The sequence below is a fragment of the Salvia splendens genome, chromosome 8 (genome assembly GCF_004379255.2).
Source record: "Salvia splendens isolate huo1 chromosome 8, SspV2, whole genome shotgun sequence".
NCBI classification, from domain to species: domain Eukaryota; kingdom Viridiplantae; phylum Streptophyta; class Magnoliopsida; order Lamiales; family Lamiaceae; genus Salvia; species Salvia splendens.
The window spans coordinates 8712137-8739762 of NC_056039.1; the positions used below are offsets into that span (position 1 = coordinate 8712137).

The 27626-nt window shown below is 39.6% G+C and overlaps 1 protein-coding gene across 1 annotated transcript; it reads left to right on the plus strand.

The window, feature by feature from the left end:
- Window positions 1-9541: 9541 nt before the first annotated feature.
- LOC121743634 (protein SODIUM POTASSIUM ROOT DEFECTIVE 2-like) lies at window positions 9542-10730 on the plus strand. Its single transcript, XM_042136965.1, has 3 exons — window positions 9542-10070; window positions 10165-10240; window positions 10319-10730. The coding sequence occupies exons 1-3, from the start codon at window positions 9597-9599 to the stop codon at window positions 10522-10524; spliced, it is 756 nt and encodes a 251-aa protein (XP_041992899.1). The 5' UTR covers window positions 9542-9596; the 3' UTR covers window positions 10525-10730.
- Window positions 10731-27626: the final 16896 nt, after the last annotated feature.

Here is a 27626-nt window from a genome sequence, read left to right on the forward strand (position 1 = left end):
CAAAATTCTACCTATCCAGACGTCTCAAGATTAGTAGAAGAATTAAACAATTCATAAACAAGAATCACACATAAATTGAACCATAAAAGTCATCAAAGTATCCAACAATTCACCCTACAACATATTCGGAGCAACGAAGGAAATCTAGCCAAACATACTAAAATGAATTACACCAAAAGAACCGTGAACCGTGAACTCCGTGGTGTTCTCCAACTCTAGATGATGGATGATCTCCTCCGGAATGGGGTATGGACCGTTCCTTTCTCTCCTCTCCTCTTGCTTCTTTCTCTAATTTCTTCTCCCTCCAAAAACGTCCCTTCAGCCCCTTTTTTTGACTTTTTTTAACTGTCACCACCTCTTCAATTCTTTAATCCATGCCTCTTCACGTCACGTCACCCCTTTTCCTGCCACTTTTTTTCTCCTTTTTCCTTGACAAAACTGCCGAAAAACTGCTATTCAGCAGTTGAGACACGAAACGCCCGACCGGGCGAAAATCAAAGGGTATAAACGCCCGACCGGGCGAAGTGCTACTGGAGGTATCATGGGAAACGCCCGACCGGGCGTTTTTGTGATGTCATAACGCCCGACCGGGCGAACTTTCTGGACTCCTCATGCATCAAACATTTCACCCGGCCGGGTGTTTCTTCTGCCTGCTATTCTGACGCATTTCCAGCTTCCAACACCCAAAACTACACTCAAAACACACTTTGGTGAGTTACAATTAACATAAAAATGTTTAGTCTACGGGGGAAAAGTATAGGAAATATGCTTCGCATCAAACTTCTTTAGAACTTCACCCTTTTCTATCTGATCTAAGTTCTATTTATACATTGAACTAAGATCGTGGCTTGCATCACCATTAATGATGGTTGTGGATGTCGTGGAGGTCATGGAGATCCTGCATGGGTCCACTATCTTGCATGAGATCCTGCATGAGTCCACTATCTCTGTACTTGGTCCACTATCCTGTATGTGATCCTGCATGAGTTGACTATCTTCCAGTTCGGTCGAATACTGAGACCGAACTGCTGAACTATTGCCGAGCAGCTTTAGCCGATCTAAGAGTAGAGCTTGACTGGTCAGCTTTTACCGAGCTGTAGGCTGGGGCCGAACTCTTTGGTAATGCCGAACTGATACTCTTCCTTGGGCTTTGGGCTGATGGGCCGTCACTGCTGTTGGGCTTGTTTAGTCCGTACCCCATCACTACCCCCCCCCGAAAAACGAAGTGAATCACTTCGGCGAAGCGAGTCACTTCGGCATTTTGATAAAGGTACGGGGGAGGCTGACGTCAGGGGACGTGCCTTGCGCGTGACTGCATTAAATGCGACAGTAAAATCCGGCCGTTGAATCCTAAAAAGGTGGGATTCGAAACGGTGCGATGATTTTGAAATCTTCTCCGAATCTGATAAATACGCCCTTTCTTCATCCTTTGAATACTTTTGCTATTGCTTCTTCTGCACTCTGTCTCTTTTGCGTAAAAATTTCCTTCCGCTTTCAAGAATTTCTTCAGAATTTCTTCAGATTTTGCAAAGAGTAAGAACCATGTCTTCTTCTTCTTCTTCTGAGTTAGGTAGCGGTAGGAAAGGGGGCAAGGGGTCTTCTAGCCGGAAAGAGTCCGGGGAGAAGACTGTAGAATACTTTCACAGCGTCTTGAGTAAGGACACCGTGATATCTCTACACGAAAAATATCTTCTTCCCGGGGGGAAGGCGGTGGTTCCCGACGATGATCATAGGGCTAACGACCCGCCGGAGGGTTATGCCACCGTTTACGAAGCCTGCTTAGAATGCGGGCTTCGTTTCCCTCTTCCCCCACCTTTTGTAGAGCTTCTTGATTTTTTTCAACTCCCTTTAGGTCAGGTGACTCCGAATTCTTGGAGGCACTTGTCGGCTTTTGCTGCCGAACTCCGTAGGCTAGATAAGGATCTGTCTCTGCGGGCAATCCTTAATTTTTTCCAGTTTAAAAGGAAGGGATCTTGGTTTTACTTGATCCCCTTACAGCCTTTTAGGGCCTTCTGCAAAACCAAGTGGCCGAAATGGCAAAACCGTTTCTTTTTTTATAATAGGACTTCGGCTCCGGGCTTTCCTTGGAGAGGGCCGAAGTCCGTGATTCCCCATCCTCGGTTAGAACCGTTGGCCGAGCTCGAGGGCGAGCTCAATAAGATTCCTATGATTAGGAAACAATACTCGGAAACTGAGCTCGTCAAGGGCGACCTCGTGTTCAATATCTCGTCTTCGGACGAAGAGACTGAGGGTGAGGATTTCTTTTTTATGCCTTACTGCTTTAGCGGCGAAAACTAACCTTGTTTCCTTGTTTTTCGGTAGTGAACATATTGAATAAGCTGAGCCGCAAATCTTCGGAGTCCAAGGAGCCGGAGAGGCCGAAAACCACCAGCTCGGCGTCTGATGCCGAGAGGACTCCGAAGAGGCAAAAAACCTCTTCGGATCCGAAGAAGCCGGAGTCGACTTCGGCAAAGGGGAAGGGGAAGGCCCAGAAGCCCCCAAGAGCGTCGGAGAGAGACATCGTCATGGGGCCCCCTTCGGAAAATGTCTGTGAGCCTTTTGCATGGCCCACGGACTTCGCCGAGGTGAATTGTCTTCTTGATTCTTTGGCTTTGCTTCTTTCCTGTATTTTTGGTGCCCTCTGTTGACTTTTTTCTTTATCCATTTTCAGAGGAACGATATGCTCTGACTCCAAGCTCGTCGCCGTCGAACTCTCCAAAGCGTCCAATGACTATGCTGAGATGCAGAGGAAGTTGGCGGCTGCTTGTCATCGGGCCGAACAGGCTGAGGCCAACTTTGAGAAGGCCAGAGCTGCTAGGATCTCGGCCCAGGATGAAGCTCAGTTTGCCAAAAACCAGCTCATCATCCAGCGAGAGCAGACGAAGCGGAGGGATGCTGCCGCCGTGGTTGCCCAAGGAGAGGGTCTCCGTGCTTTCGTGGAGAAACTCTTTCTGAGCAACCAATTCTCGGCCTTTGTCGGTGATCTTCTGAAACTGATGACCGATAAAGCCGAGCAGGGGCCTGAAGTCGTCCTGCCGCTGTACGGCCGGGAGATAGCAGCTCGGCTCCAGAGTCTGCCGGTGCTTGAGGAGCTTGCTTCGTCCTCGGTCCTGCTTTCTGCGGACCAAGTTCGTAGTTGCCGAGCTGACCGCGATGAGAGTATGGAGGCTATCTTTGCCTCCATAGGGTCAGTTTCACCCGCTCCAATTTTCCACGGAGAGGGTGAGACCGAGCAGCTTGAGCAGCTGGTCGGTGATGAGCAGGCCGAGCAGGAGGCGCAGCAGATCGGCTATGGGGGCGCCGAGCAGGCTGGGGGGAGCAAGGAGGCCGAGGCTGAAGCTGAGGCAGACAAGGAGAAGGAAGCTGAACCTCACCGAGGAGCCGGAGACGAAGCTGGCGGAGTATGATTTCGTCTCCCTTCTCCTAGTTTAGTTTCTTCCTTCTTGTAAGATGGCCTTGAAGCCCTCCTTGTGTAAAAAAATTTTTCCTTATGTATGAAAAAATTCTTCTGTCTACCCTTGTGTCTTCGTATAGCTTTTCGTACTCTCTTACTCCTGTTGTGGTTTACTACCTGCTCGGTAAGCTGAAATGCCGAACTGACGTAGCTGCTTTGTATTCTTAACTCTCAAGGAGCTGGAGGTACTTCACTGGAAGCGGCTGTACTCTTCGACTTTAGACGAAGCTGAGAAAAGAGCTATAGCTGACCAGATGAAGAATGACGAACTCTTGGCTCGTTCAATGAAGCTGGAGGCCGATAATAAGGACTTAGAGTCCGAAAAGAAGGATCTGGAGGCCGAGCTGAACACTGCCGTCGCTGAGAGGACTGCGTATGAGGATTTCATCTGCAGGCGTGGGGGAATGACCATCTCTGAAGTTCAGGAACGAGTTGACGAACTGTGGGAGGAATATCATGTACTCCGGAGGAACAATGCGCTGGAGAGCTCGGCTTGCCAACAAGTCGTGAAATCATTGCGGCGCTGGGCTTCTCGGTACGACATAGTTCTTTCCCGGCGTCCCTCAATTGAGAGATTCCTCAGGCATTTCCCGCCAACAGATGCTAGTACTCCAGCTCAAACCTCTGATTTACTTGCTCAAAACCCTACTCCAAGTCAGCAACGAACTCAGGGACAACCAGAGACGTCAAGTCGAGGACGGACTGAAGTTCGCAGAGGAGCTGTGGTTATGAGTGAGCAAGATCGGCAAATGCTTCGTGAAGAGACTCTTCGCCGCCGAGGTGCTAGGGCTTCCCGGGCTCAGAGAAGAGGTGGCAGGTCGATTAGAGCATCTCGTCGACCTGCTTATTCTGCAGCTGCCCGGAACGCCCGAACTCAGCTTCACGAGGATTTTGTGAATAGATGGCTCAACTTTAGCAACCCTGGACAGTAGAATAGTCCTTTGTAATAGCGTAACGCCATCTCGTAGGGTAGCGGAGTTGTGTGCCGAACAAGATTTGAAAAATGAAATTTTGTTTTCGCTTCTAACACTGTATTTACAGCTTAGCGAAAAAATTTCATCGTACTTGTCCTCGGTCTTATGAAGTAAACTTCTTTGACCGGACTTGGTCCTTGGTCTTATGAAATAAACTTCTTTGACCGGACTCGTCTTTGGTCTGATGAAATAAACATCTTTGACCGGACTCGTCTTTGGTCTGATGAAATAAATTTCTTTGACCGGACTAAGCTTGTGTCCTAATTTGGCGAGTTTTATCGCTTGGATCGGACTTTCCCTTGTCCTAATTCGGCGAGTTTTATCGCGTGGATCGGACTTTCCCTTGTCCTAATTCGGCGAGTTTTATCGCGTGGATCGGACTTTCCCTTTGTTGCAGTTCGTTTCAGACGAACTGCTTGTTTCTTAAGCCGAATTGTGGTCTTGTATCCTCCTTAGAAGCTTGGACTCACAATCGTTGGCTTATTGTTGCAGTTCGTTTTAGACGAACTGCTTGTTTCTTAAGCCGAATTGTGGTCTTGTATCCTCTTTAGAAGCTTGGACTCACAATCGTAGGCTTATATATGTTCTAAAAAGGGGATCAGCCTTCGAAGAACAAGATACCTCAGCAACATTTGTAAGAGACGACACGCACATAGACAAAACACACCTAGACAAATAAAAAGCACATAGAGACAAAAACGCACATAGCCTTAGGACCGAACTAGACACAAGACTGACTGACCGGACTGTCTCTTACAAATGGAACTTCATGAGGTTGGAAATGTACCATGTTCGGGGTGCTTGTTCTCCTGACATGTGAGTCAATTTGTAAGACCCTTTGCCGAGGACTTCTGACACCCGATATGGACCTTCCCATGTGGTTCGAGTTTGCCCAGCTTTTCTGCTCGGCTTACTTCGTTGTTTCTCAAGACGAGATCTCCCACTTGAAATTGCAGCTTTTTCACCCTTTGGTTATAATACCGGGCTACTTGCTCCTTGTACTTGGCTGCTTTTATGCAGGCCAATTCTCTTCTTTCTTCGGCCAGATCTAGTTCGGCTCTCAGTCCGTCATCATTCATTTCTGAGGAGAAATTTAGAGTTCGGGGACTGGGTATGCCGATCTCAACCGGAATCACGGCTTCAGTCCGTTTGCTTGTGGGTGGGAGACCGAGCTTTTAAACCTCTGCTCTATGACTTCAGAGACGATTTAGTCTTCCCGGCAGGGAGAGCGTCAATAGTTAGGATTACTCCATCATATTGCGGCTCGTTATCGTCTTCGGGATCCTGTTGCCTTTTCGGATCCTGAGGAGCGCAGTTCGCACCTCCCTGCTTTTTGTTCTTTTTCGGCTGCTTGCTTTGGTATTTTTTTAACGTCCCTGCTTTCACAAGGGCATCAATACCTGCAGCCAAATGTCGGCACTCCTCGGTATCGTGACCGTAGTCTTGATGGAAGGAGCAATATTGATCCTGAGGTCGGCGCGCGGCCGATTTCGTCATCCGCCTTGGCTTTTCGAACATATCGGAATGCAGTTCGAAAATTTCCGCTCTTGACTTGTTCAATGGTACGAACTGAGCGGGCGGCTTCTCAGGATTGAGACGTGGCCCCAATCGGTCTTGCACCGGAGTCCTTTGAATCCTTTCAAAAGGAGTTCGGCGAGGATGTCCCTGATCGCCAAAAGGAGTTCGGCGAGGATGTCCCTGATCGCTATGATCGGGCTTCCTCCTGTCTCCTCGGGATGAGCTGTCTAAAGACCGTTTGCGACGGTCTGCCTCATCGGCACGGGAGAACTGGTCCGCAATGTCCCACATCTCTTGAGCTGTTTGCGGACTGCATTCCACGAGCTTTCTGTAGAGAGCTCCGGGCAGGATTCCATTTTGGAATGCCGAAATGACAAGTAGATCGTTGAGATCATCTACTTGTAGGCATTCCTTGTGGAATCTCGTCATGAAGTCGCTGATCTTTTCGTCGCGACCTTGACGTATAGAAAGCAGCTGAGCCGAAGTGATCCGGGCTTCCGCTTTCTGAAAGAACCTCCTGTGGAAAGCATCCATTAGATCTCGGTAAGATCTAATGCTGCCTTGGGGGAGGCTATCGAACCACCTTCTCGCGTTCCCGATAAGCAGCTCGGGGAACAGCTTGCACATATGGACCTCATTGAGACCTTGGTTCGCCATATTATACTGATAGCGTCCCAGGAAGTCATGAGGATCCACCAACCCGTCATAAGTCATCGACGGAGTTCGGTAGTTCTGTGGAAGGGGAGTTCGGGTGATATCGTCCGAGAACGGAGTCTTCAATGCTCCGTACATGGCGAACCCGACATCTCTTCGGTATGGAGGAGATGGAGATCTCCTGTGATTCCGGTACCGAGGAGGAACAGGAACATGTCGGGGTTGAGGATTCTTCTTTCTGGAAGACACGGCACTACTGCGGTAGTGACTTTCATGTCTGGATGAGGAAGGAGAATCCACCGTTTTCGTCTTCGGCTGTTGGCTCTTTTGCAGGAAGGCTAAGAACTCATCCTGCTTCTCAGCCAAGAACAGCTTGACAGCCTCATTCAAATCAGGCTGCTGGGAAGACTCGGTGTGTGGACCTTTTGAGCGGCTTGTTCCTTCATCGTGAAAACTGGAAGTAGCTGTCTCCCGAGGCTGTTTTCCGGACCTGCGGGCTGGACTAGCTTCCTCATGGTTTTCATGAACGGTATTACGGGTAGTGTGTGATCTGGTATGCATTTTTTTGGGGTGGAAAAAGGGTCAAAAATTCGCTTTATCACAAATTTGGTTCTCTGTTTCCCACAGACGGCGCCAGTGATGGTTGGGCGAATTTTTGATGGTGATGAATGCTGGAAAATACAGATCACGACACAGAGATTTACGTGGTTCGATTTACTGAGGTAAATCTACGTCCACGGGAAGAAAAGAGGGCAGAGTTGTATTGCTTGATCTGTTTTCTACAGCTTACAATACAGACTTGCTATTTGATATTTGATCTCTAGAGAACTTCTTTAGAACTTCACCCTTTTCTATCTGATCTAAGTTCTATTTATACATTGAACTAAGATCGTGGCTTGCATCACCATTAATGATGGTTGTGGATGTCGTGGAGGTCATGGAGATCCTGCATGGGTCCACTATCTTGCATGAGATCCTGCATGAGTCCACTATCTCTGTACTTGGTCCACTATCCTGTATGTGATCCTGCATGAGTTGACTATCTTCCAGTTCGGTCGAATACTGAGACCGAACTGCTGAACTATTGCCGAGCAGCTTTAGCCGATCTAAGAGTAGAGCTTGACTGGTCGGCTTTTACCGAGCTGTAGGCTGGGGCCGAACTCTTTGGTAATGCCGAACTGATACTCTTCCTTGGGCTTTGGGCTGATGGGCCGTCACTGCTGTTGGGCTTGTTTAGTCCGTACCCCATCAATATCCATATATAGATATACTACTATATGCAGAGTCCAAAATATTATTCATCTTTTATTTTGAACATTGTAATTAAGTTTATTTTTATTTGTACGGAGTAATATTTTCTTAGACCACAATATCATCAATGTAAATTATGGTGTTGTAACTAATTAAGCATTAACCATAACCTAGACAAATTGATTGCATGCATAGGTGCATTAGATTGAAATTCGACTTTTAATTGGACCCTTAATGTACGATTAGAGTGAAGTTTGACTTTTAATTGGACCCTTATTGAATCATAATTGTATAAAATGGTTATATTTCCGTTAAATAGGGCTTTTTAAAGGTATCATATTATAAAGTTATTCAGTCACACACTAACAGCTTATATAGTTTGGACTACTTTGGCGATGAGAAATTTTATCTACTTACAAATTATTTTAAATAACTCTTGCTGACCTTCTTTTTTAACTTGACACCACTCAATGAATATAATTAAATTCACTGGACGATTAATTTGCACACAATACTACTTATATATGAATTTAAATATTGTCTTGCATGTTCACTCGAATTATTTATGAGACCTTAAATTAAATAGTACTACTCCAACTTCATAGGTAGAATGTGAATCTAACCAAGCATGCAAAAGTCGATTATTCATCACAATCCTAATATTTACCTAAGGAAGGACAAAAAAGGCTGTCTACGGCAAATTAACTCTAACTTAGGCCCCTCATATTTAATAACGGTATATAAGTAATCATGCGTCAATAATAAGAGGAAAGCACTTTTAACAATATTTCTCCCCTACTTTTTTCCGCTAATAGTGCTCGTAATCATCACATATACACTCACAAAGAACAAAATTAAAAGTCTATTTAACCAACCTGTCTCACCCACCCAAAGACCAGAAGAAATTCATAGAAAATTCGACCACTGTCACTCATAATTTATGCATTCCCTCCCTCGTTACTTCAAATAACATTTATCTAATCCATTTTCCTTTCCCAATTTTTTAGCATGACCTTCGTCTCACATCTTTTAGATACAAAATTTTAAAATGAGAATAAAATAAAAGCCTTTCATTCCAATTTAGTTGACTTGTATTTCTTTTTATGATTTCTCAATTTAATTAAGTCAATTCATATTTAGCAAAAAAATAAAATATCTAATCGTTTTACTTAATTCTCTTTTATCTTTTCTTTATTCTCTCTTATCTTCTACTTTATTCTTTCTTATCTGTTCTACTTTATTCTATCTCCAGTTATATTATTATGTATTCATTTATTTTGTTTAACACAATTTTTTAATCTATGTGACAAAAAGAACTGTCTCAATCATGCCAACTAATTAAACTATGACAAAGAGAGAAAGTAAAATAAGTGAGAGAATAATATAGAAAAGACTTAATACTAGTATGATTTTTCTAAAACGAGTGTAAAAAAGAAGTGTCTCATTTTTTTTATCATATATAAAAATGAGTCATGTGATATTAGGCAACTCTAAAATAAAATAGGACTTAAATAACCTGAAAGAATGAATTATAGCACTCTATCCGTCTATAATAGTCATCACTTTTATTTTTAATTTATCCATAAAAGATCTCACATTTTATTTTCTAAAAAATATTCTCACTTAGAATAATGAATTGATATAAATATATACTCTCTGCTTTCCCTAACAGTCAAATACCATCCTCATCTCTAAAGATATTTCATCATTCCTCTCATCTTAATTCTTTCTCACTCTCTCTAAGCATGAAATCCATAGAAGTATTCTGCGCCTCCCCGGCTTCCACAGCAATATGCTCGAGCACGGACCACCGCACCATAATCCGGCACGGAATGAGATCGGTCCACCGCCTCGGAGAAACGCCGCGAAGCAGACGATCAAACGCCGCTCCCTGCTCCTCCCATCTCCCCTTGGAACCTTCCGCCAAAGACGACGACGTTTTGCGGCGAAAGAGCTCCGCCGACGTCCACGATTTAGCCTCCCGCCGCCTGCTCAGCAACAAGCCTTTCCTCGATTTCATCTCCGACTCTCAAACCGCCATCATTCGTAGCCAGCCCCTCGTCAGGGATAGCAACGATAAGCGCTTGAATCTGGAGTCTTTCCGGTCTCTCTCCGCCGGCCATCACGAATCGCCCGTGTTCAAGCCTTCCGCCGCCGGGAAACTCATCGATCATCTCAATGCTCACAGATCTTCCCTCACTCCGTCAAATCGCCATCAGGTTAGTTTCATCATATCCTGCTTCGTCCATGTATTATATTTAATTTAATCATTTCAATTAAGGTTGCTGATTATGGTTTAACTCTTACTCATAGGTTGTTGAGTTGAGGGTGTCGATTCATTGCAAGGGCTGTGAAGGAAAACTCAGAAAACATATCTCCAGACTGGAAGGTAATTGAGCAAGATTTTACGTAATTTTTTATTAATATATTTTTTGTAATATAGTGATAATCCTTTTGGTGTATGCAGGAGTGACATCATTTAGCATAGATTTGGAGACGAAAAAAGTGACGGTAATTGGGAGGGTGACGCCTCTAGGTGTGCTGAGTAGCATTTCAAAGGTGAAGAATGCCCAATTTTGGCCATCTCCGGCGTCGTTGTCATCATCGTCGCCACCGTTGCCGTCACCGAGAGTCACTACTCTCATGTCTCCAAGAGTTAGTCTCACAAGATAGATTAGGGGGTATTAATTTAATTCTGTATTAGGGTTTATGTTCTGGACTACTATCATATTTTATTTCACTAAAATAAGTCTATGTTTCCCCCTTCATATTTGACTGAATACATGTTATATTTGGTTGTAGTGTGTTGTGATTGTGAGTGACTCTGTATATAGCAAACAGCTTAATAATTATGATTGCCTATTAATTGGCATTTTCAATCGATACCGTTTCATCTAATGGTTTAATTGGTTACATTTGTTGAAACGGTAACTTTTTCTTGCACTTATTAGTAGGAGTAGTAAACAATTAGTAGTAGTAGTAATTTGTTTTAGTGTCCCGTGACCTTGATATATATATTTATTGGGAACAAACACGAGTATATCCCAATTTAATTTGATTTGTTCAAAAAATTTAAAAACTTGGCAAGGCTGGGCTATATGTCTGGGAATTAATGTTTGTTTATTGCTTTCCAGATGGACAACCTAACCTCATCACGGTTCTTGTGTCGGATTTTGAATCCATCATTTAAATTAGTACAAACACTCTCTTACAAGCTCACTATGTTGTACTCTTGGAACTTACTCAACTACTCAATACAGAAAGAGATCTAATTATCAATTGTGCTGGTTGATGTATTATATTGGCTTCGGCAATTAAAATGGCAAATGTTCAAAACACTTCTTAATTTGTGCAGTAAAGTTCTCTATCGATTGCACCTAGAACTGCGAGTAATAACTGTCGATTTCATAATAAAACGATGATGAAATAGGGTATCTTTGAATTTTTATACTCCATTTTACTAGGGATAAATCTATAAGGCTATTCAGGGCAATCATATAAGGTCTAATTTGTACTTTTAAAAAGATGTTTCTCGAGAAGATGTGAAATTATTATTTGTCGCTTATCATTTAGAAATACTAGCTTTTTCGAGAAGATGCGTAAATTAATATTTTACGCTTTTCACATGGAAATAATTGATAAGTACAAATTATTAAATTCTGTTAGTACTATTAATTTGTGATAGGATGAATTAATAGGATTCTATCTTATAATTAATTGGTGATAGATTCATTAGACTTATAATATTAGTTTTTTTTTTCAATTTGAGATATTATATATATTTGCTTTCATTTTCCAACACACTCTCTAAAACCCATTAAGATGAAATTTGGGAATTGGATATTTCTCTAATTTGGTTGGAATAGTCCTTTATTAAACTGATCTAAATTTAAAGTCTATTTACAGTTTCAATTAAAATAGACTAGTAGTACTATTATGAATCAATAAATTTAGTCCATATTTGATGAACCGCTCTAATAAAATTCATAAAATTTTATCATGCAATTAATTATTGATAAAAAGAGTAATCTGTTAGACTTGTATACTAGGGGCGTGTTTGATAACTTAGTAATACCAAGATTGAGAATTATATATGGACATTTCTAATTGTTTGATATCATAGTTAAGCTTAACTCAAAACCCAATATAAGACAAGGACCCTCTCCAATCTTACCAAAATTATAACTTTAACCATGTTTATTTAACCCACCAATTTGTCAAGTTAAACCATGTTATTTAATATACTATACAAATTTAGATAATTTCTTTTCTATCAAACAACAACGAAAAAAAATCATATATTTGCATATGAAGCCCGTATTTCTTATCTTGTTTCACATATCTTCTCATATCCCATCTTTTTTATCAAACGAGTCCTAGGAGTAGTACCTCAGTTTGTTATCACTCTTTACAGCCACGTTATTTATTGTTAGAATATTTATTTTTCTACTCTTGGTCAACAATATTAAATTAAACTATAAAATACAAAGAAAAGCTTAAATACAGAAATCAAAGGGAAAAGTGGAGATGGAAAATAATAAAAAAGTTTACGGCGCATGATATTAATGTAAAATTAGCCAAATATGTGCTCCAAAATTGGTGGGAAATGTGTGAGGATAATAAGACGTGGCAGTAGGCAACGCATGCGGTTCGCACCGCACCACTATTAGGTTTTATTGAAGCAGACATTACATACTTCACAAATAAATATGTCTACCACGTTTCTGATTATAGTGTCTTCCTCCCACATTCTAAAATTTGCAATTATTTCTCTTTCAAAATGCATCATTTTGCAGCACGAAGAAATTCAATTTTCAAGTGTCATGTCTGCATATGATGGACTTATTGTAAAATTAATTGGTTTTAATTTTGTTTATGCTTGTTTTGAATCTGGAAATTAGTTAATGCGTTTAACATAAGAACGAAAAAGTGAATTATAATAATTGTTTACGTAAAATTCAAATTTTGTTAATTAGTGTAAAATTCAAATTTTGTTAATTAGTTAGTAAGTAAAGTGGGTTATAATAATTAAGTAAAATCACAATTGGGTGTCTTAATTGACCAGGTAAAAGACCGCTATACCCTTAATGACCTCAGGGCAAAATAGTAAAAAGTGACACTTATGTGTGATTCTCTATCGTTTTAGACCCTAAATGTAATTATTTAGACATTAAGTATCTAAAAAAGTGCGAACCTCATAGCTACTATTTTTGTAGTTTACTCATAATAAATGATCACACTCGTGTCATGCTACTCAAGAGTATGCGCATTATCATATTCTTCTACGTTTTTGTTAACATACTGATTATGTTTCTTGGAAATAAATATTCAAACTTGTTTATAAATGCATGGTTGGTTGGATACAAGTTTTAATGCACAATTGGTAAAATAAGAGAGACGAAAGAAAAAGTAATTAAAGTTTTATTAGTGTAGAATTAGTCTAACCTTATTAGAGTGAAAAAGGTTTACAAAATCAGAAAGCGCATACTCTAATGAGACATATTAAAAAGGAAAGAATGTATAATCTTGTAGGACAGAGGGAGTAGCACTACACTAAAAAAAGCAAGCATAAAAGTCTATAGGCTATAGCCATATAATAAATAGCATGTACATTAACGTGTACATGTTTCTTTACCGTTAGAAACATTCAGAAAAATCTAAACTCCATTAGTTTTCAATGTTGCTCATATATATAATATAGTACAGAGTGGTTAGAATATGATATGCTGTAATGAAAAAAGGAAACGATATGATATAGACACAAGCATATTACTAATTGACTTGAGTTTGATGTTTCATGTATGGTCCTACAATGGTAGGTTTGAGATAAAACTAAAGGTCGACACCATGCATTTTTTTAGTAGCACCAAGTTTTTAACATTTCATAATTAGTAGTACCCCACCTCAATATTAATGGTTTCTTTTGTTTGTTAGTTTCTTTTTTAATCATAAACCTGATGCAACGGATGCAATTTCAAGGGTATTTCTAGAACTCAAGTTGCATATACTTTCATAAGTTTTTATAAGGATAAAATGCTTCCAACCACTAAAGATGGTGAAGAAAGTATTAAAAAGAACTAAGTCATTTAGAAACAAATGAAAACACAAGTGTCACGCCCGCATTTTCTAAAGATAGAAAATACGGTTAATCGTGACTCGGGGAGGGTTAAAGAAACGGGGAAGAAAGGGGGAAATCAACACAAATCGATCATAGCTCGAATAAAATCAGAGTATCTCAACAATCAAGAACTCAAAAATGAATATTATCTCAGGGATACAAGAACTCAAAAGAAGGACAACTACTCAGCGGAAGCATTTGAGAGAAGGAATATGCCACGTGTGAAGACATGCTACATTCTAAACACTTAAATTTCTTCAATGGTCTTGCTCAACACCCACCGCACCCCTGTCACGCTCAACCTGCACATTTTTAAAAAGAAAATGCAGGGCTGAGTACTTGATGCGCTTAGTGGACTCATGCCGAAAACATTTTATAAAAATTATTTATCATGCCACCATTGAGTGACCTCGGGGTTTTAACTTTGAAAATACCCGAGACACTAAAATCATTTCCATCGTAAAATTTAGTTGATCAACCATTTTCCCATAGATGTCTACCATATCTGATCCATTGATGACAAGGAATGTGGCCACATTCTAAGTCACTAGACCGGCCAACTCGAAAGATGGTGCACGATCTCCATAGGTGTACACTAGCCTGAGTAGGGACTCACTCCATAGTCAGACCCAAATTCGATTATCCATTAATGACATAAGCCACATCAGATAGGTTCCATAGATAAAACAAAACACGGCATAAGAAATATTCACAACATTTTTCATAAAAATATATTTAGGACATAGCCCTTATTTAAAAAGAAAGCCCACCTCGTTCGTTTAAAGCCATAACTTGTGTTCCATTCCATTCTCAAAAAGCGTGCGTGAAGTCACCCATTGATGTAAAGTACTCCGGCCCAATCTTCCATTCAATTAATTTATCTCAACCCAAATCAATTCCAACTCCTTATCAAAGCAGTAAGCCCAAATATTTAAATTAATTCATTAGGCCAAAATATTAAATAAATAAGGCCCAACTTTCGTCTTTTCCTCACCATACGTGAAATTCGGATTGAAGCTCTCAAAATCAGAACTCAACAAAGTATCGCATCTCCCCTCACGCCTTCACGCAGTGCTCCTCTCTTTCTCCTTCGCTGATTGTCGCCGGCAAAACACAACGCCACCGCCACCAATGTAACGAGTTGAAGCCTCCGGCCTCCTCTGTCTTCCCTTCTCTTTTCTCGGCAACACAAAGCTGCCGCCAAATTTGCGACGACTAGTGCACAGTCGCCGCTGCGGTTTGCTGCTGCTGCTCGCCCTCCAAGTCCGACGCCGCCGTCGCTGAACCGCTGCACGACTGCTTTCCTTCGCGCAGCTACTGCCCATGTTCCCAATCTCGCTCTATCTGCCCTCCGATCTGTACTCCGTCGTCATCGTCGGCGAGCTCGAAGGCTCAGCTCTCCGCCTATCTTCTTCTCTCATCGCCGTTGCGATTCGCCGCAGCCGCGACTCTCCATCATTGCTATTGATTAGCCAGCGCTGCCGCCGCAGTGGTGTTTCGGATCTCGGATACAGCCGAGCAGCCACCGTTGAAGATACCTGCCGTGTCCAATTTATAATCGCAAAGCTGCTAAGTCGCTGGCCATCGTTGTGGGGCCGGTAATGCCTCACTCAACACCTTCCCCCTCCGTTTAAACCTCAAAACATCGCCACCCATCTTCTCCCTCTCTTGGTCCTTTTGGTATTGAAAGAAAAATCTGACTTTGCTAAACTCTAATCTCTCTTTCTCTAATTTCTAACTCTCGATTTTGTTGGAACTGGTTGAACTGAAGAAAAACGTGGAATCGATGGAATATATATATCTCCATGGGAAAAGATTTGACTAATTATATTCCTCTTTTTCAGGGTGGTGGAGAGATTTGAGATAACTACCGTGGATTTGAAATTGAAGAATGATAGATATCATTGGATTAAAATTAAGAGGACTAATTTTGAGCTCAAAGAAGGAAGAATTAAAAAGTTTTGGGCTCTTAACAAGCGAGTTCCTAATTGATAGTAAAAGAAAAATTGTTTGGCCCAAAAAGTGAAATACTTATCTCGACAAAAAAATAAAGGTGAAAAATTTTCAGATGCACAAACAATGTCACTACGAGAACAAATAAAAAGATAGAAAAAGTCGGGATGTTACAACAAGCCGACGACTAAAGTTTTCAACACAATTTATTCACATATAATGTTTTTATATTGTTATCGGGTAAATAAAAGTTGTTGGAAGACAGAAAATATAGTTCAACTTTTGCAAATTAATAGATTAAGCCAAGCATTAGGACTTAGGAATGCTGTAGTATGGTCTGGAGAGAAAAAGAGAAACTCGAATTCTTTGCTTTAGTTATAAAATATCATAGCATTAATCCAAAACAGTCTTTATTGAATAAATTAATTGTATCCGCTTCGGTTTTTTTTGACCAAAACCTTGGGACTCCCTTTCAACAAAATTAAAAACAAATTACAGGTGAAAAGGTAGGAATTGGCCGCGTTGATCAAGGAGACTGTATTCTTCAATAATATTATTAACAATAATAATAATAATTACTGTTATTATTATTCTAAAATATTATTATTATTATTTTATTTTAATATATCACTTAATCTTAAATAGAGTATGAAATATTTTTTTTAAGTATGACACTTTAAGTACCATGCTGTCTATGCATAATAACCATTTATTATGATTATAATTGGTGAATTTAAGTTGTCTAGATTAATAAGAGTATAGACTATATTTTAATCTATTTGGGCTTCGCATCCCATTGCTCCAATAATTGGGCGGCCCAATATTAATTCCATACATCAACTGAGACGATGCAATCCACTCAAACTTTTCTTATGATTTCGTTTTTTTTATATATTTAAGATATACACCTAATATAATTTTTAAATATTATTGTATTACTCTAAAATAATAAATTAAATACTAAATAATCATTTTATTTAAGAGTAGTACAAATTCCGAAGCTATAAATATCTAGTACAAACTTTTCTTGCCAAAGAGCATGGTTGTGGGCCCGGCCCCACATTTATTAATTTTTTACTCTCTGTTCTTCCTCAAGAGCACAACAGACAACACCCCCATTCATGCTCTTCCGCAAGAACATGTTCAATGGTCCCACCATTCCATTATTTAATTTAAATACTTCAATTACTAACAACATTTCTACAATAAAAATAACATAATAAAAATCCTAAAAAAGAAAAATTACATACTTAAAATCCTAAAAAAGAAAAATTACATAATTAAAATCCTAAAAAATAAAAATTACATAATTAAAATCCTACAAATTAAAAATTACATACATAAAATCCTAAAAAATAAAATTACATAATTAAAATCCTACAAATTAAAAATTACATACTTAAAATCCTAAAAAATAAAATTACATAATTAAAATCCTACAAATTAAAAATTACATACTTAAAATACCTTCGTGGAAGACTATTCTATCCCTAATATTTTTCGGAGACCTCGTATCATTGCATAATGTGCATCAAGTTGCTCGGGAGACATGTGCGATGTATTTTTTTTCAAATACATGTGCGATGTATTGGCCATATTGAGTTGAGCCAAAAGGGTCCACAACGAGTTGGTGGACGGTTGAGGTGGCGCGACGGCGGTTGGCCGCCGCTTGTTTCCTTCCTTGCTGCCGGCGTTGGGAACTACTCGGGCCGGCGTCGGGGCTACCCAAGTTAGCTGCGGCAAGCTGGGTAGCCACATCATCCGAGCCAGCGTCGGAAAACGACCTAGACCGTTTGTTGGAGGAGCTGGAGGAGGATGATAAGCATCCCTTATACTTCGGATGCGTACGCACCTCCTGCTAAGCACTGAAGTACTTGAATGCTTTGTAATAACAAGATTGGTAGGTCGCCATGGAGGCACTGATGATGTCAATCTCGCTCTTGCCGCTCCCCGCCGACTCCTGTTCCTGGAGGTAAATCTCCTGGAACTTTTGGATTTCTTCGTTGGCTCTAAAGATGGCATTGCGCACCATACTCTCATTGCGCTAGATGGTTCCCTTCGGTCGGTAGGCATTGTATCGGCGAGAGACGCGGAACCAAAACCTATCCCCGGTTTGGTTCGTGCCAACCTCCGGATCTTCGAAGACTTCCATATAGGCTTTGAACATCATATCCATCTCCCTCGTAGTGTACAGGGCGCGGACGTGAGGATCGCCGCCACGACCCTGAACACGAGTGCTACGAGGAGGAGGAATAGGAGGAGTTTGGGAGCCGCCGCTCCCTCCCTCCCGGAGTTTGGGAGCCTCTGCTCCCTCCCGATCCTTGTTCGGGTGCCCACCCGTATCGCCCATCGGTGGCATCTTGCTCGTCCACCGGGTAAGGACGGTAGCCACCCGGAATTTGAGAACCTTGGGTTAGAGGAGGGGGCGAGAATTCTGTTTCCGGGCTAGGGAACCAATTGTGGTTCCAACCACCGGAGCCGGAGGGGTGATCGCCGGAGTCGGACATTTTTTTTTGCAAGAGTAAAGTGAAAGATTGAGAATTGATGAGAGAATATAGTTGATAATTGTATAGTGTGGTGTAAAATTTTTGTATGGAAATGTGAGTATTTATAGATGAAAAATGTGAATTTTGGGGAAAAAATTGAAAAATAAATTAAACGTTGTGAGAAAACGGATATATTTTATTAGGAAGTGGGATTTTTTAAACGATTTTTAAATTAAAAATCAATTTTTTTTAAAAAAAAATGAAAAATGCCAACGGCATTGGGAACTGTCATGTCGCCCTGCTCAGCGGCACGTCGAGCAGCGCCGTGCCGACGGCAAGAGTACAGCGACGGACGAGGTTGTGTCGCGCAGTTAGCATGGACGCCGTCCGTCCAGTCAAGCACCGTTGGGATGCTCTTGACTCATAAATTCTCCCGAAATGCAAAATTTAAATTCACCAATCAAAAACCTGTTTTATTCCACTTAAAAATGTGCTAAGTCGGCAAAGCCACGAATATCTTCATCTTCATCGTCGCGATTCTTGTCCTCACAGGCTTCGTGCTCAATCTTTTCCCCTGGCCCTCCCGATTCCAGTCCGACCGACCTTAAATACACTACCACCGTCGCTGAGTGAGAGTTTAGATTCCATTGTTACGGATACGCTGCCGCCGAGTGATCAGCATTGGAATTTGGAGAAAATCAGCGAATCCGGAACAATTGAAGATGAAAATCTTCGTGGCTTTGCCGACATGGGATAAAAATCATAAAATTGGTGAATTGAAATTTGCTCAAATTTTCAATTAATAGGATATATTCGCATTTGTTAATTTATCAATTAATAGGAAATGGTGCTTCGCCTTATTATTGGGGATTGTACTGTATGTATTTTCTGCTTCGGAATTTATACTAAATAATCTTAAATAAATTATTAGTTTGTATTAAAATAATTCAAAATTAATTTATATTCTAAATTATATACGTATTCATTTCAAATAAATTAGTTTATTAACCAATTTAATAGAAATACTACTATAGTTTAGTAACTATTTATGAAACCCAATCACATTTAAAATAATAGTAGTATGTAAAAAAATTTAAATGAATTACTATATTTTTATATACAGTATATTGTTTATTAATCCTTCGATCAAAGTTTCGTATACAAAAAGTTCCGTGAGGAATTAATTAGCTTATTTTCACTTGTAAATTCGAAGCAAAAGTCCGATTTATGATTAATGATTGATCGAAGCATGATATACTAGTCTCGCACTATTTCTATGGTTTCTGTTCGGAATTCTTGTATTCATCTAATGAGCGCAGTAAAAATTGCAGATAAGAATAACATATCTAGATTCATATTTATATTGTAAGTTGAGCACGTAATACACAACAGAACTAAATCTTACTTGTTGTGTTGTTTTCTTCTACGATTGAATCATGCAAGTTGAATCCACTACTATCGAGGTCCACGTGCAATCCAATCCGATGCAGGAACTATCCCGGTACAATTGCTCCGTAGAAGAAAGCTAGGAATTCTCTCTACAAAGCTTTACGTATTTTCTCTCTAATGTTATGCTATTTCCCCTCTCCCACAATGGAGATTAAATACCCACTATATAGCTGAAGAGTCACTAGGGTTCCATGATTGTTGGGCTTATAGACTATTATAATTGTAGTCCACCTATAATTATTTAATCCATATTAATCTAATGTAGCTCATATCCTTTCAATCTCCCACTTGGACTAGGACTAGATATAATACGCAGTTCCAACTTTGTACCCTTGAGCGGATCAAAATACGCATATAGTGTGACCCTTTATGCCCTCATTATCGACGACGATCTAATCGAAGTCTGCACAAAACTCCTAGACTGCATTGGCAGCGTAGCTCGATATATGAAGGACGTTTACGTGAATTTGGTAAACAAGCCTTTACACAAAGTTTATAGTAATACTCTTTCATTCCCGAACCACCCGATTGAGCATAAGATTTGTCATGTGTCATCTAAATAGATCAATCACTTTATCTCATCTTTATTAAATGACTCATTAAATCATATTCAATTACTTTAATCGAATATATCTTTGCATTGGCCAATGACTTAATGGTCAAGTAATATAGAGAATTTGAGTGTTCTCTCGAAATTCTAATCGAAGAATGAATCTCATTCTTGGCTCAACTACCATTTCCATTTATCTTATGATATACCCAATACAAGTCCGTGTCTCAATCCTCCTTTGGGAGGCAAAGCGTTGGACAAGATCAAAGCACACCACTCAAAAAATAAAATGTGTAACGACCTCAGATCCAAGGACTATTACATACTTCATGTACTAATAAACTATAGACACTTAACAAAACAGTTTAATAGTAGGGTATACCAATACTCTCCAAAGTATACCATGTGTCCATCACGAGTATCTAATATCTCATAGTTGTGAGAACAACTACATTCACGAAGAATGTGATGCAAACCACATGCTAACCTATAACATATCATCAATATCCCATTCTTGATGATCATTGGTTATGACTATTTTAGAATTATACTATATCATTAATGCCTCACACCATTAACGACAGTCATAATTCAAGGGAACAAATATTTAGAATAAATACAAACATTTTAAACAATTATTCCAATAAGTGCACAAAACTCATAGGAAATTAAATTTTCATATAATGTGATCAAGTAATATTGTCTCAACACAAAATGTTTCTAAGACATATAAAACTGTAACTCCCACTGATTTAAAGCCATCTACCAACATTCTTAACACCTAAGCTCTCAAAGTGCTTGTTGTGCTTTGCTATACATAACGGTTTGGTGAAAGGATCAGCCAAATTATCATCAGTGGGCACTCTTTCTAATTTTATGTCGCCTCTTTCAATTATTTCTCTAATCAGATGATATCTTCTGGGAACATGCTTGTTCCTGTTCGTAGCTCTGGGTTCTTTTGCTTGCGCAACAGCACCGGTGTTGTCACAATACAAAGATATTGCACTATTGGCACTCGGAATGACACCCAGTTCTTTAACGAACTCTAACAAAGCAATAGCTTCTTTGGCAGCTTCAGATGCAGCAATATACTCGGCTTCGGTGGTGGAATCGGCAGTTGTACCTTGTTTGGAACTATTCCAACTCACTGCTCCACCATTGAGGATAAAAACATATCCAGACTGAGACTTATAGTCGTCATGGTCTGTTTGGAAACTAGCATCAGTATACCCAATCACCGATAACTCTGGTTGTCCACCATAGACTAAGAAATATTCTTTAGTCCTTCTAAAGTACTTAAGAATAGTCTTAACAGTTTTCCAATGTTCCTCACCGGGATTTTGCTGAAATCTTCCTGTCATGCTAAGCGCATAGGCTACATCTGGCCTAGTGGATATCATGGCATACATAATAGATCATATGGCCGAAGCGTATGAGATCCTTTTCATGTTGTCTCTTTCTTTGTCATTAGAAGGACAATCCTTCTTTGATAATACAATGCCATGTCTCATAGGAAGAAAACCTTTCTTAGAATTCTCCATTGAGAAGTGCCTTAGCAACTTGTCTATGTAAGTGGATTGTGATAATCCTAACATCCTATTCGGTCTATCTCGATAGATCTTGATTCCAAAGATGTAGGAAGCATCACCCAGATCCTTCATCATAAAGGAACTAGACAACCACTCTTTCACGGATTGCATCATGGAACGATCGCTTCCCATAATCAAGATGTCATCAACATATATGATAAGGTATACGACGTTTCCATATTCGCGTTTACTATAAACACATGAATCCTCTTTGCTTCTGACAAAACCAAACGATTTGATTGTTCTGTCAAAACAAATATTCCAACTCCTCGAAGCTTGTTTAAGTCCATAGATGGACTTCTTTAGCTTGCACACTGCATTCGGCCTTTCTTTCGATACAAAACCTTCAGGCTGTGTCATATAGACATCGCCTTCTAATTCTCCATTGAGAAATGCGGTTTTGACATCCATTTGCCAAATATCAAAGTTGTAGTATGCAGCTATTGCAAGTAATATCCTAATGAACTTGATCTTAGCAACTGGCGAATAGGTTTCATCATTGTCAATGTCTTCACGTTGACTATAACCCTTTGTCACTAACCTAGCCTTGTAGGTTTGTACTTTGCCATCTGCATCTCTCTTCTCTTTGAAGATCCATTTGCAGCCTATAGGGTAAACCCCATCTGGCAAGTCAACTAGTTCCCAGACTAAGTTGAAGTACATCGAGTCCATTTCAGATATCAAGGCTTCAAGCCACTTCTCTCGATCGGTGTCTGACACTGCCTCGGTATAGGTCTTAGGCTCATCGTCATCTAAATCAACTTCATCATCTTGGTTCTCAACGAATAGATTCAGTCTCTCAGGTGCACGACGAATCCTCCTAGGCATATTGAGTTGGTTTTCTTCTAGCTCATGCTGTTCATTCTGAATGTGAGTAGGTTCAGGAATATCACTATGATCTTCTTGAGGTAGAGGTGATGCAACTATTGTATCATCTTGTCTTTGATGCATCTCATTGTCTTGAGGAGGTTCTTCGAGAGTCCTTCTAAGGTCTTCTCTAATAGTAATTTCCCCTCCCAATAGATTATCAAAAACTCCCACTGAGTTATTGTTCAAACCATTTGACAATACCTCATTCTCAATGTTATCTTGTGGTTCTTGAATTTCTTCAAGATCTATAATGTTGTGACGTTGTTCATTTAAGACATAATTGTCTTCAAGAAACTTCACATTCCTAGAGATTATCACCTTGTGATCTCCAGTGCAGTAAAATTCATATCATCTTGTTTGTTTAGGATATCCCACAAAGTAACACTTCTCACTTTTAGATTCCAACTTATCAGTCATTTGTTTCTTAACAAAAGCTGAACAACCCCAGGTCCGCATATAGTTAAGACAAGGCTTTTTACCATACCATAACTCATATGGTGTTTTCTCAACTGATTTAGATGGAACTCTATTCAGAATGTAAATAGCAGTCAATAAAGCATGACCCCAAAGAAATAAAGGAAGACTAGCTAAACTCATCATGGATCGAACCATATCTAATAATGTTTGGTTTCTCCTTTTAGATACTCCATTCATTTGTGGTGTACCAGGAGGTGTCCAGTCTGACTGAATTTCATGCGATTTCAAGTAATCAAGAAATTCTCGGCTCAAGTATTCCCCTCCTCAATCTGATCGAAGAGTTTTGATACTTTTCCCAAGTTGTTTCTCAACTTCATACTTAAACTCTTTAAATTTCTCAAAGGCCTCAGATTTGTGTTTCATAAGATACACATATCCATACCTTGTCAAATCATCAGTGAAAGTAATGAAGTACGAATAACCACCTTTTGCTTGAGTTGGAAACGGTCCGCACACATTTGTGTGGATCAACTCTAGCACATCATTAGCACGCACCCCTTTCCCAGAAAGTGGCTTATTAGTCATCTTTCCTTTGAGACAGAATTCACAAGCACCATATGATTCAAAATCAAATGAATATAGATAGTCTAACTTTCTCAATCTCGCTATCCTTTTCTCATTGATATGACAAAGTCTACAATGCCAAAGATAAGTGGCATTATCCGTATTACATAGCTTAAGTCTTTTATTTTGCACATTGAGAATATTCCCTTTGCATTCAAGCACATATAATCCATTCTCTAAAGAGGCATTTCCATAAAACAATCCATTATTTAAAACGAGCATCTGTTGTTTGCAAAATGGAAGGAAAAACCTTCGATGTCCAACATCGGAATGGAAATAATATTCTTTGAAATAACTAGAACAAAATAACAATTATGTAAATCTAGTCTATGTCCAGAGGGAATATCTAATCTATAAGTTCCCACGCGTTCGGCAGCAACTTTTGCTCCATTTCCAACACATAGGTCTACTTCCTCAGGCCCCACTTTCCTGTTGTCAATTAAACCTTGCACATTATTACAAATGTGTGAACCACAAGCGGTATCCAATACCCAGAATTGTGAGTTATTCATAGACATATTTATCTCAATGACAAACATAGCTGAGCTCCCACTCATTGCACCTTGTGCCTTGAGTTTTGGGCAGTCTCTCTGCCACTCCGTGAAATTTGACCTAGTTAATTTGTTTGTTTCCATCATACACTCATAAGACAAGTTTGACATATTATCTGAACAGAAAATAAAACGAAAAGCAAATTAGAAAAGCATACAAAGATCACATTCGCATCACTAATCAAACAAAGGTTTATTGTATTGATTAGCCCCTCTAATTTTAACATATATTATGCTCCCAAACATAAAATACGAATTTATATAAAATATAAATTTTAGTGGTCCAAGATCCAAGTCTATATAGTTGTTGCCTCTGCGAGGGCTGATAACTACAATAATATCACCAGATAGGCCTCCAAGCCAATTGTAACGACAATTTTACAATTCTTGGTTCATTAATCTAATTAATATGTGTCCATAAATCATTTGGTTGCGAGGGCTACTCAAAATAATTTAAGCAAGTCAACCCCATCACACGATGCCAACCATGCATCTATGAATGAGCCTAAACCTTGTAGATTTAGAGTAAACGCAAGGGCGTAAAACTCATGGTCGAAAAGACTAGGAACATCAAACAATTGTGATGGACGACGCATTTGTTTAAAAAACAAGACTTATATTTTATGGGGAAGAGTGTGATACTAGTTTTGTGAATATAATATCTAATATTAAATTTAAAACAATTACTGGGCGCTGCCTACCCAGGCATAGTATAACGCGGACTACAAATACTGGGCGCCGCCTACCTAGACATATTATAACACGGACTACACATACAGGGCGTCGCCTACCCAGACAATAAAACGGTCTCTAACTACTATAGTTAAAATAAATACGCATAAAATCAAATAGCATGCTTATCACACAAGATATCAAATAATGCTCAACAAATAAAATCAAATTTTATTCTCTAATTAAAAGTGGATTTAACTAGTCATATTAATTCTAAATTAATATAACTATATATATGTAATATTAATTCCAAATAAAAAGTAAACACGTGTATTATCATTTCCAAAATAATAATAACTTGTCTGCAATTGCAATTTATATAAGTAATCTAATTAATTACTATAACTTCTATGTACGTTCAATATAATTCGAATCTCATTTAGATTAACAATCACTTTTGACCCATTTTGAAAAAAATAGCAGCCCAACTGCATATATTCATAAGCCCAACCAAAGTTAAAACATCAGCCTAGCAATGGATTCATTTTGATCTAACAAAAGGAGAAATAATGAATCGGCAGTACAGCCAATCACGCCCAATAGCAGCGGTCTGCGACAGCCCAGCACACGCGAACCAAATCCATTACCAGATCCGACCTGCAGCCCACGACCCGTTAGGGTTTGGGGCTGTAAACGCAGCCGCCTCTTGCTGTTCTTCTCCCGTTTCAAGGTCGAGCGCCGACCATTGGTGGTGTTGCTGCCTAGCAGCAATATGTCTGAATATTTTATCCTCCCATGTCGCCCAGCAACGTCTCTGAGGAGCGACTCACGCCGCTTACGTCACAGGAGCCATGACCTCGCCCCTTCCCACCGTTTGTTGTTCACATCCATTCCGATGGATCACAGTTTGTGATGGAAAGGAGTCACGAACAACAACAATTGACGCGCCGCCCAGCGGCCATTACGTTGCTGCCTTCGGCTGTCTCCCTTTACGACGAGTCCCGTAGACCTGGTCTTAGAGTCCTGCAACGTTTTCTTCAGAAGTCGTTTGAACACAACAATTATTCTATACCGGCAATTTAGACCCATTCGGTCTCGACCTATGCCACGCCATCGATGGAATTGGAGATATACGTTTGATTTCCAAAACCCGAGTTTGAAGAGTTTTCTTAAAATTTCTTATTTTGCGGAAGAACAAAATCTGAAAAAGGAGGTTTTATTTCTTTCCCAAAATTTTCATCTATCGAAAATATTACTCAAAACTTGATTTCATTTTGCAAAATTGTTTTCAAGAACAAATCTTCCAAAGATATCTATAATCCCAATTTCAAACTCATCGTTGGTTCCCAAAACTTTTACCGTGAGACTAATTTCAAAAGTTAAATACAAGAAATCAAATTTCAATTCCAGCGACATAGTTGAAATCAGATTTCCATGCGAAAACCAATTACATAGGTTTAATTTCAAAACTAATCTACAAATTATTTAGGAAACAAAATTAATTATGAATCAAGCCCCGTGCTCTGATACCACTGTTAGGAATTCTTGTATTCATCTAATGAGAGCAGCGAATTATATTGTAAGTTGAGCACGCAATACACAACGAAACTAAATCTTACTTGTTGTGTCGTTTTCTTCTACGATTGAATCCAGCAAGTTGAATCCACTACTGTCGAGGTCCACGTGCAATCCAATCCGATGCAGGAACTATCCCGGTACAATTGCTCCGTAGAAGAAAGCTAGGAATTCTCTCTACAAAGCTTTACGTATTTTCTCTCTGATATTATACTATTTCTCGTCTCCCACAATGAAGAATAAATAACCATTATATAGATGAAGAGTCACTAGGATTCCATGATTGTTGGGCTTATAGACTATTATAATTATAGTCCACCTATAATTATTTAATTCATATTAATCTAGTTTAGCACATATCCTTTCAATTTCAACAAGTTTGCTTTTGATAATGGTGTATCCACCTAACCCATTTCCTAGATCAAGCACGACCCTCGGATGTACCAACCCTACACCAACGGTCCAGATCTCAACTCCTTTCCAAGATGAAGTGGTTGGATGATTGTATAGAAAAATGTTATCAATTTCCCCCAAACCCCACACTATTTATATTGGGATTAAGAATTTTTTCACAAACGATAGCAGACCTTCAATTCATTATACTCCACCGTTCACGAATACTCCATCTCACATCTTAATTGTCACAATTAAGTTAAAGCCCAACGACAAAGACCCACATCCACCGCCCAATTGATATCATCCGATCCACACCTACTTCCATCTCCCCTAATCCAATTATCACCATGGTGGCCAAAATTTACAAAGAGAGACGAGGGCATGTGTATCCAAGGAGACATAGTTTTGAGGTTACCGAGAGAGAAGATAATTTGTCACCGATATATTAGCTTCGATTTTCGCCAACATAAGAATGGAAAGGTTCATAATTTGTCACTCAAATTTTAAAAATTGCGAATATGAGTA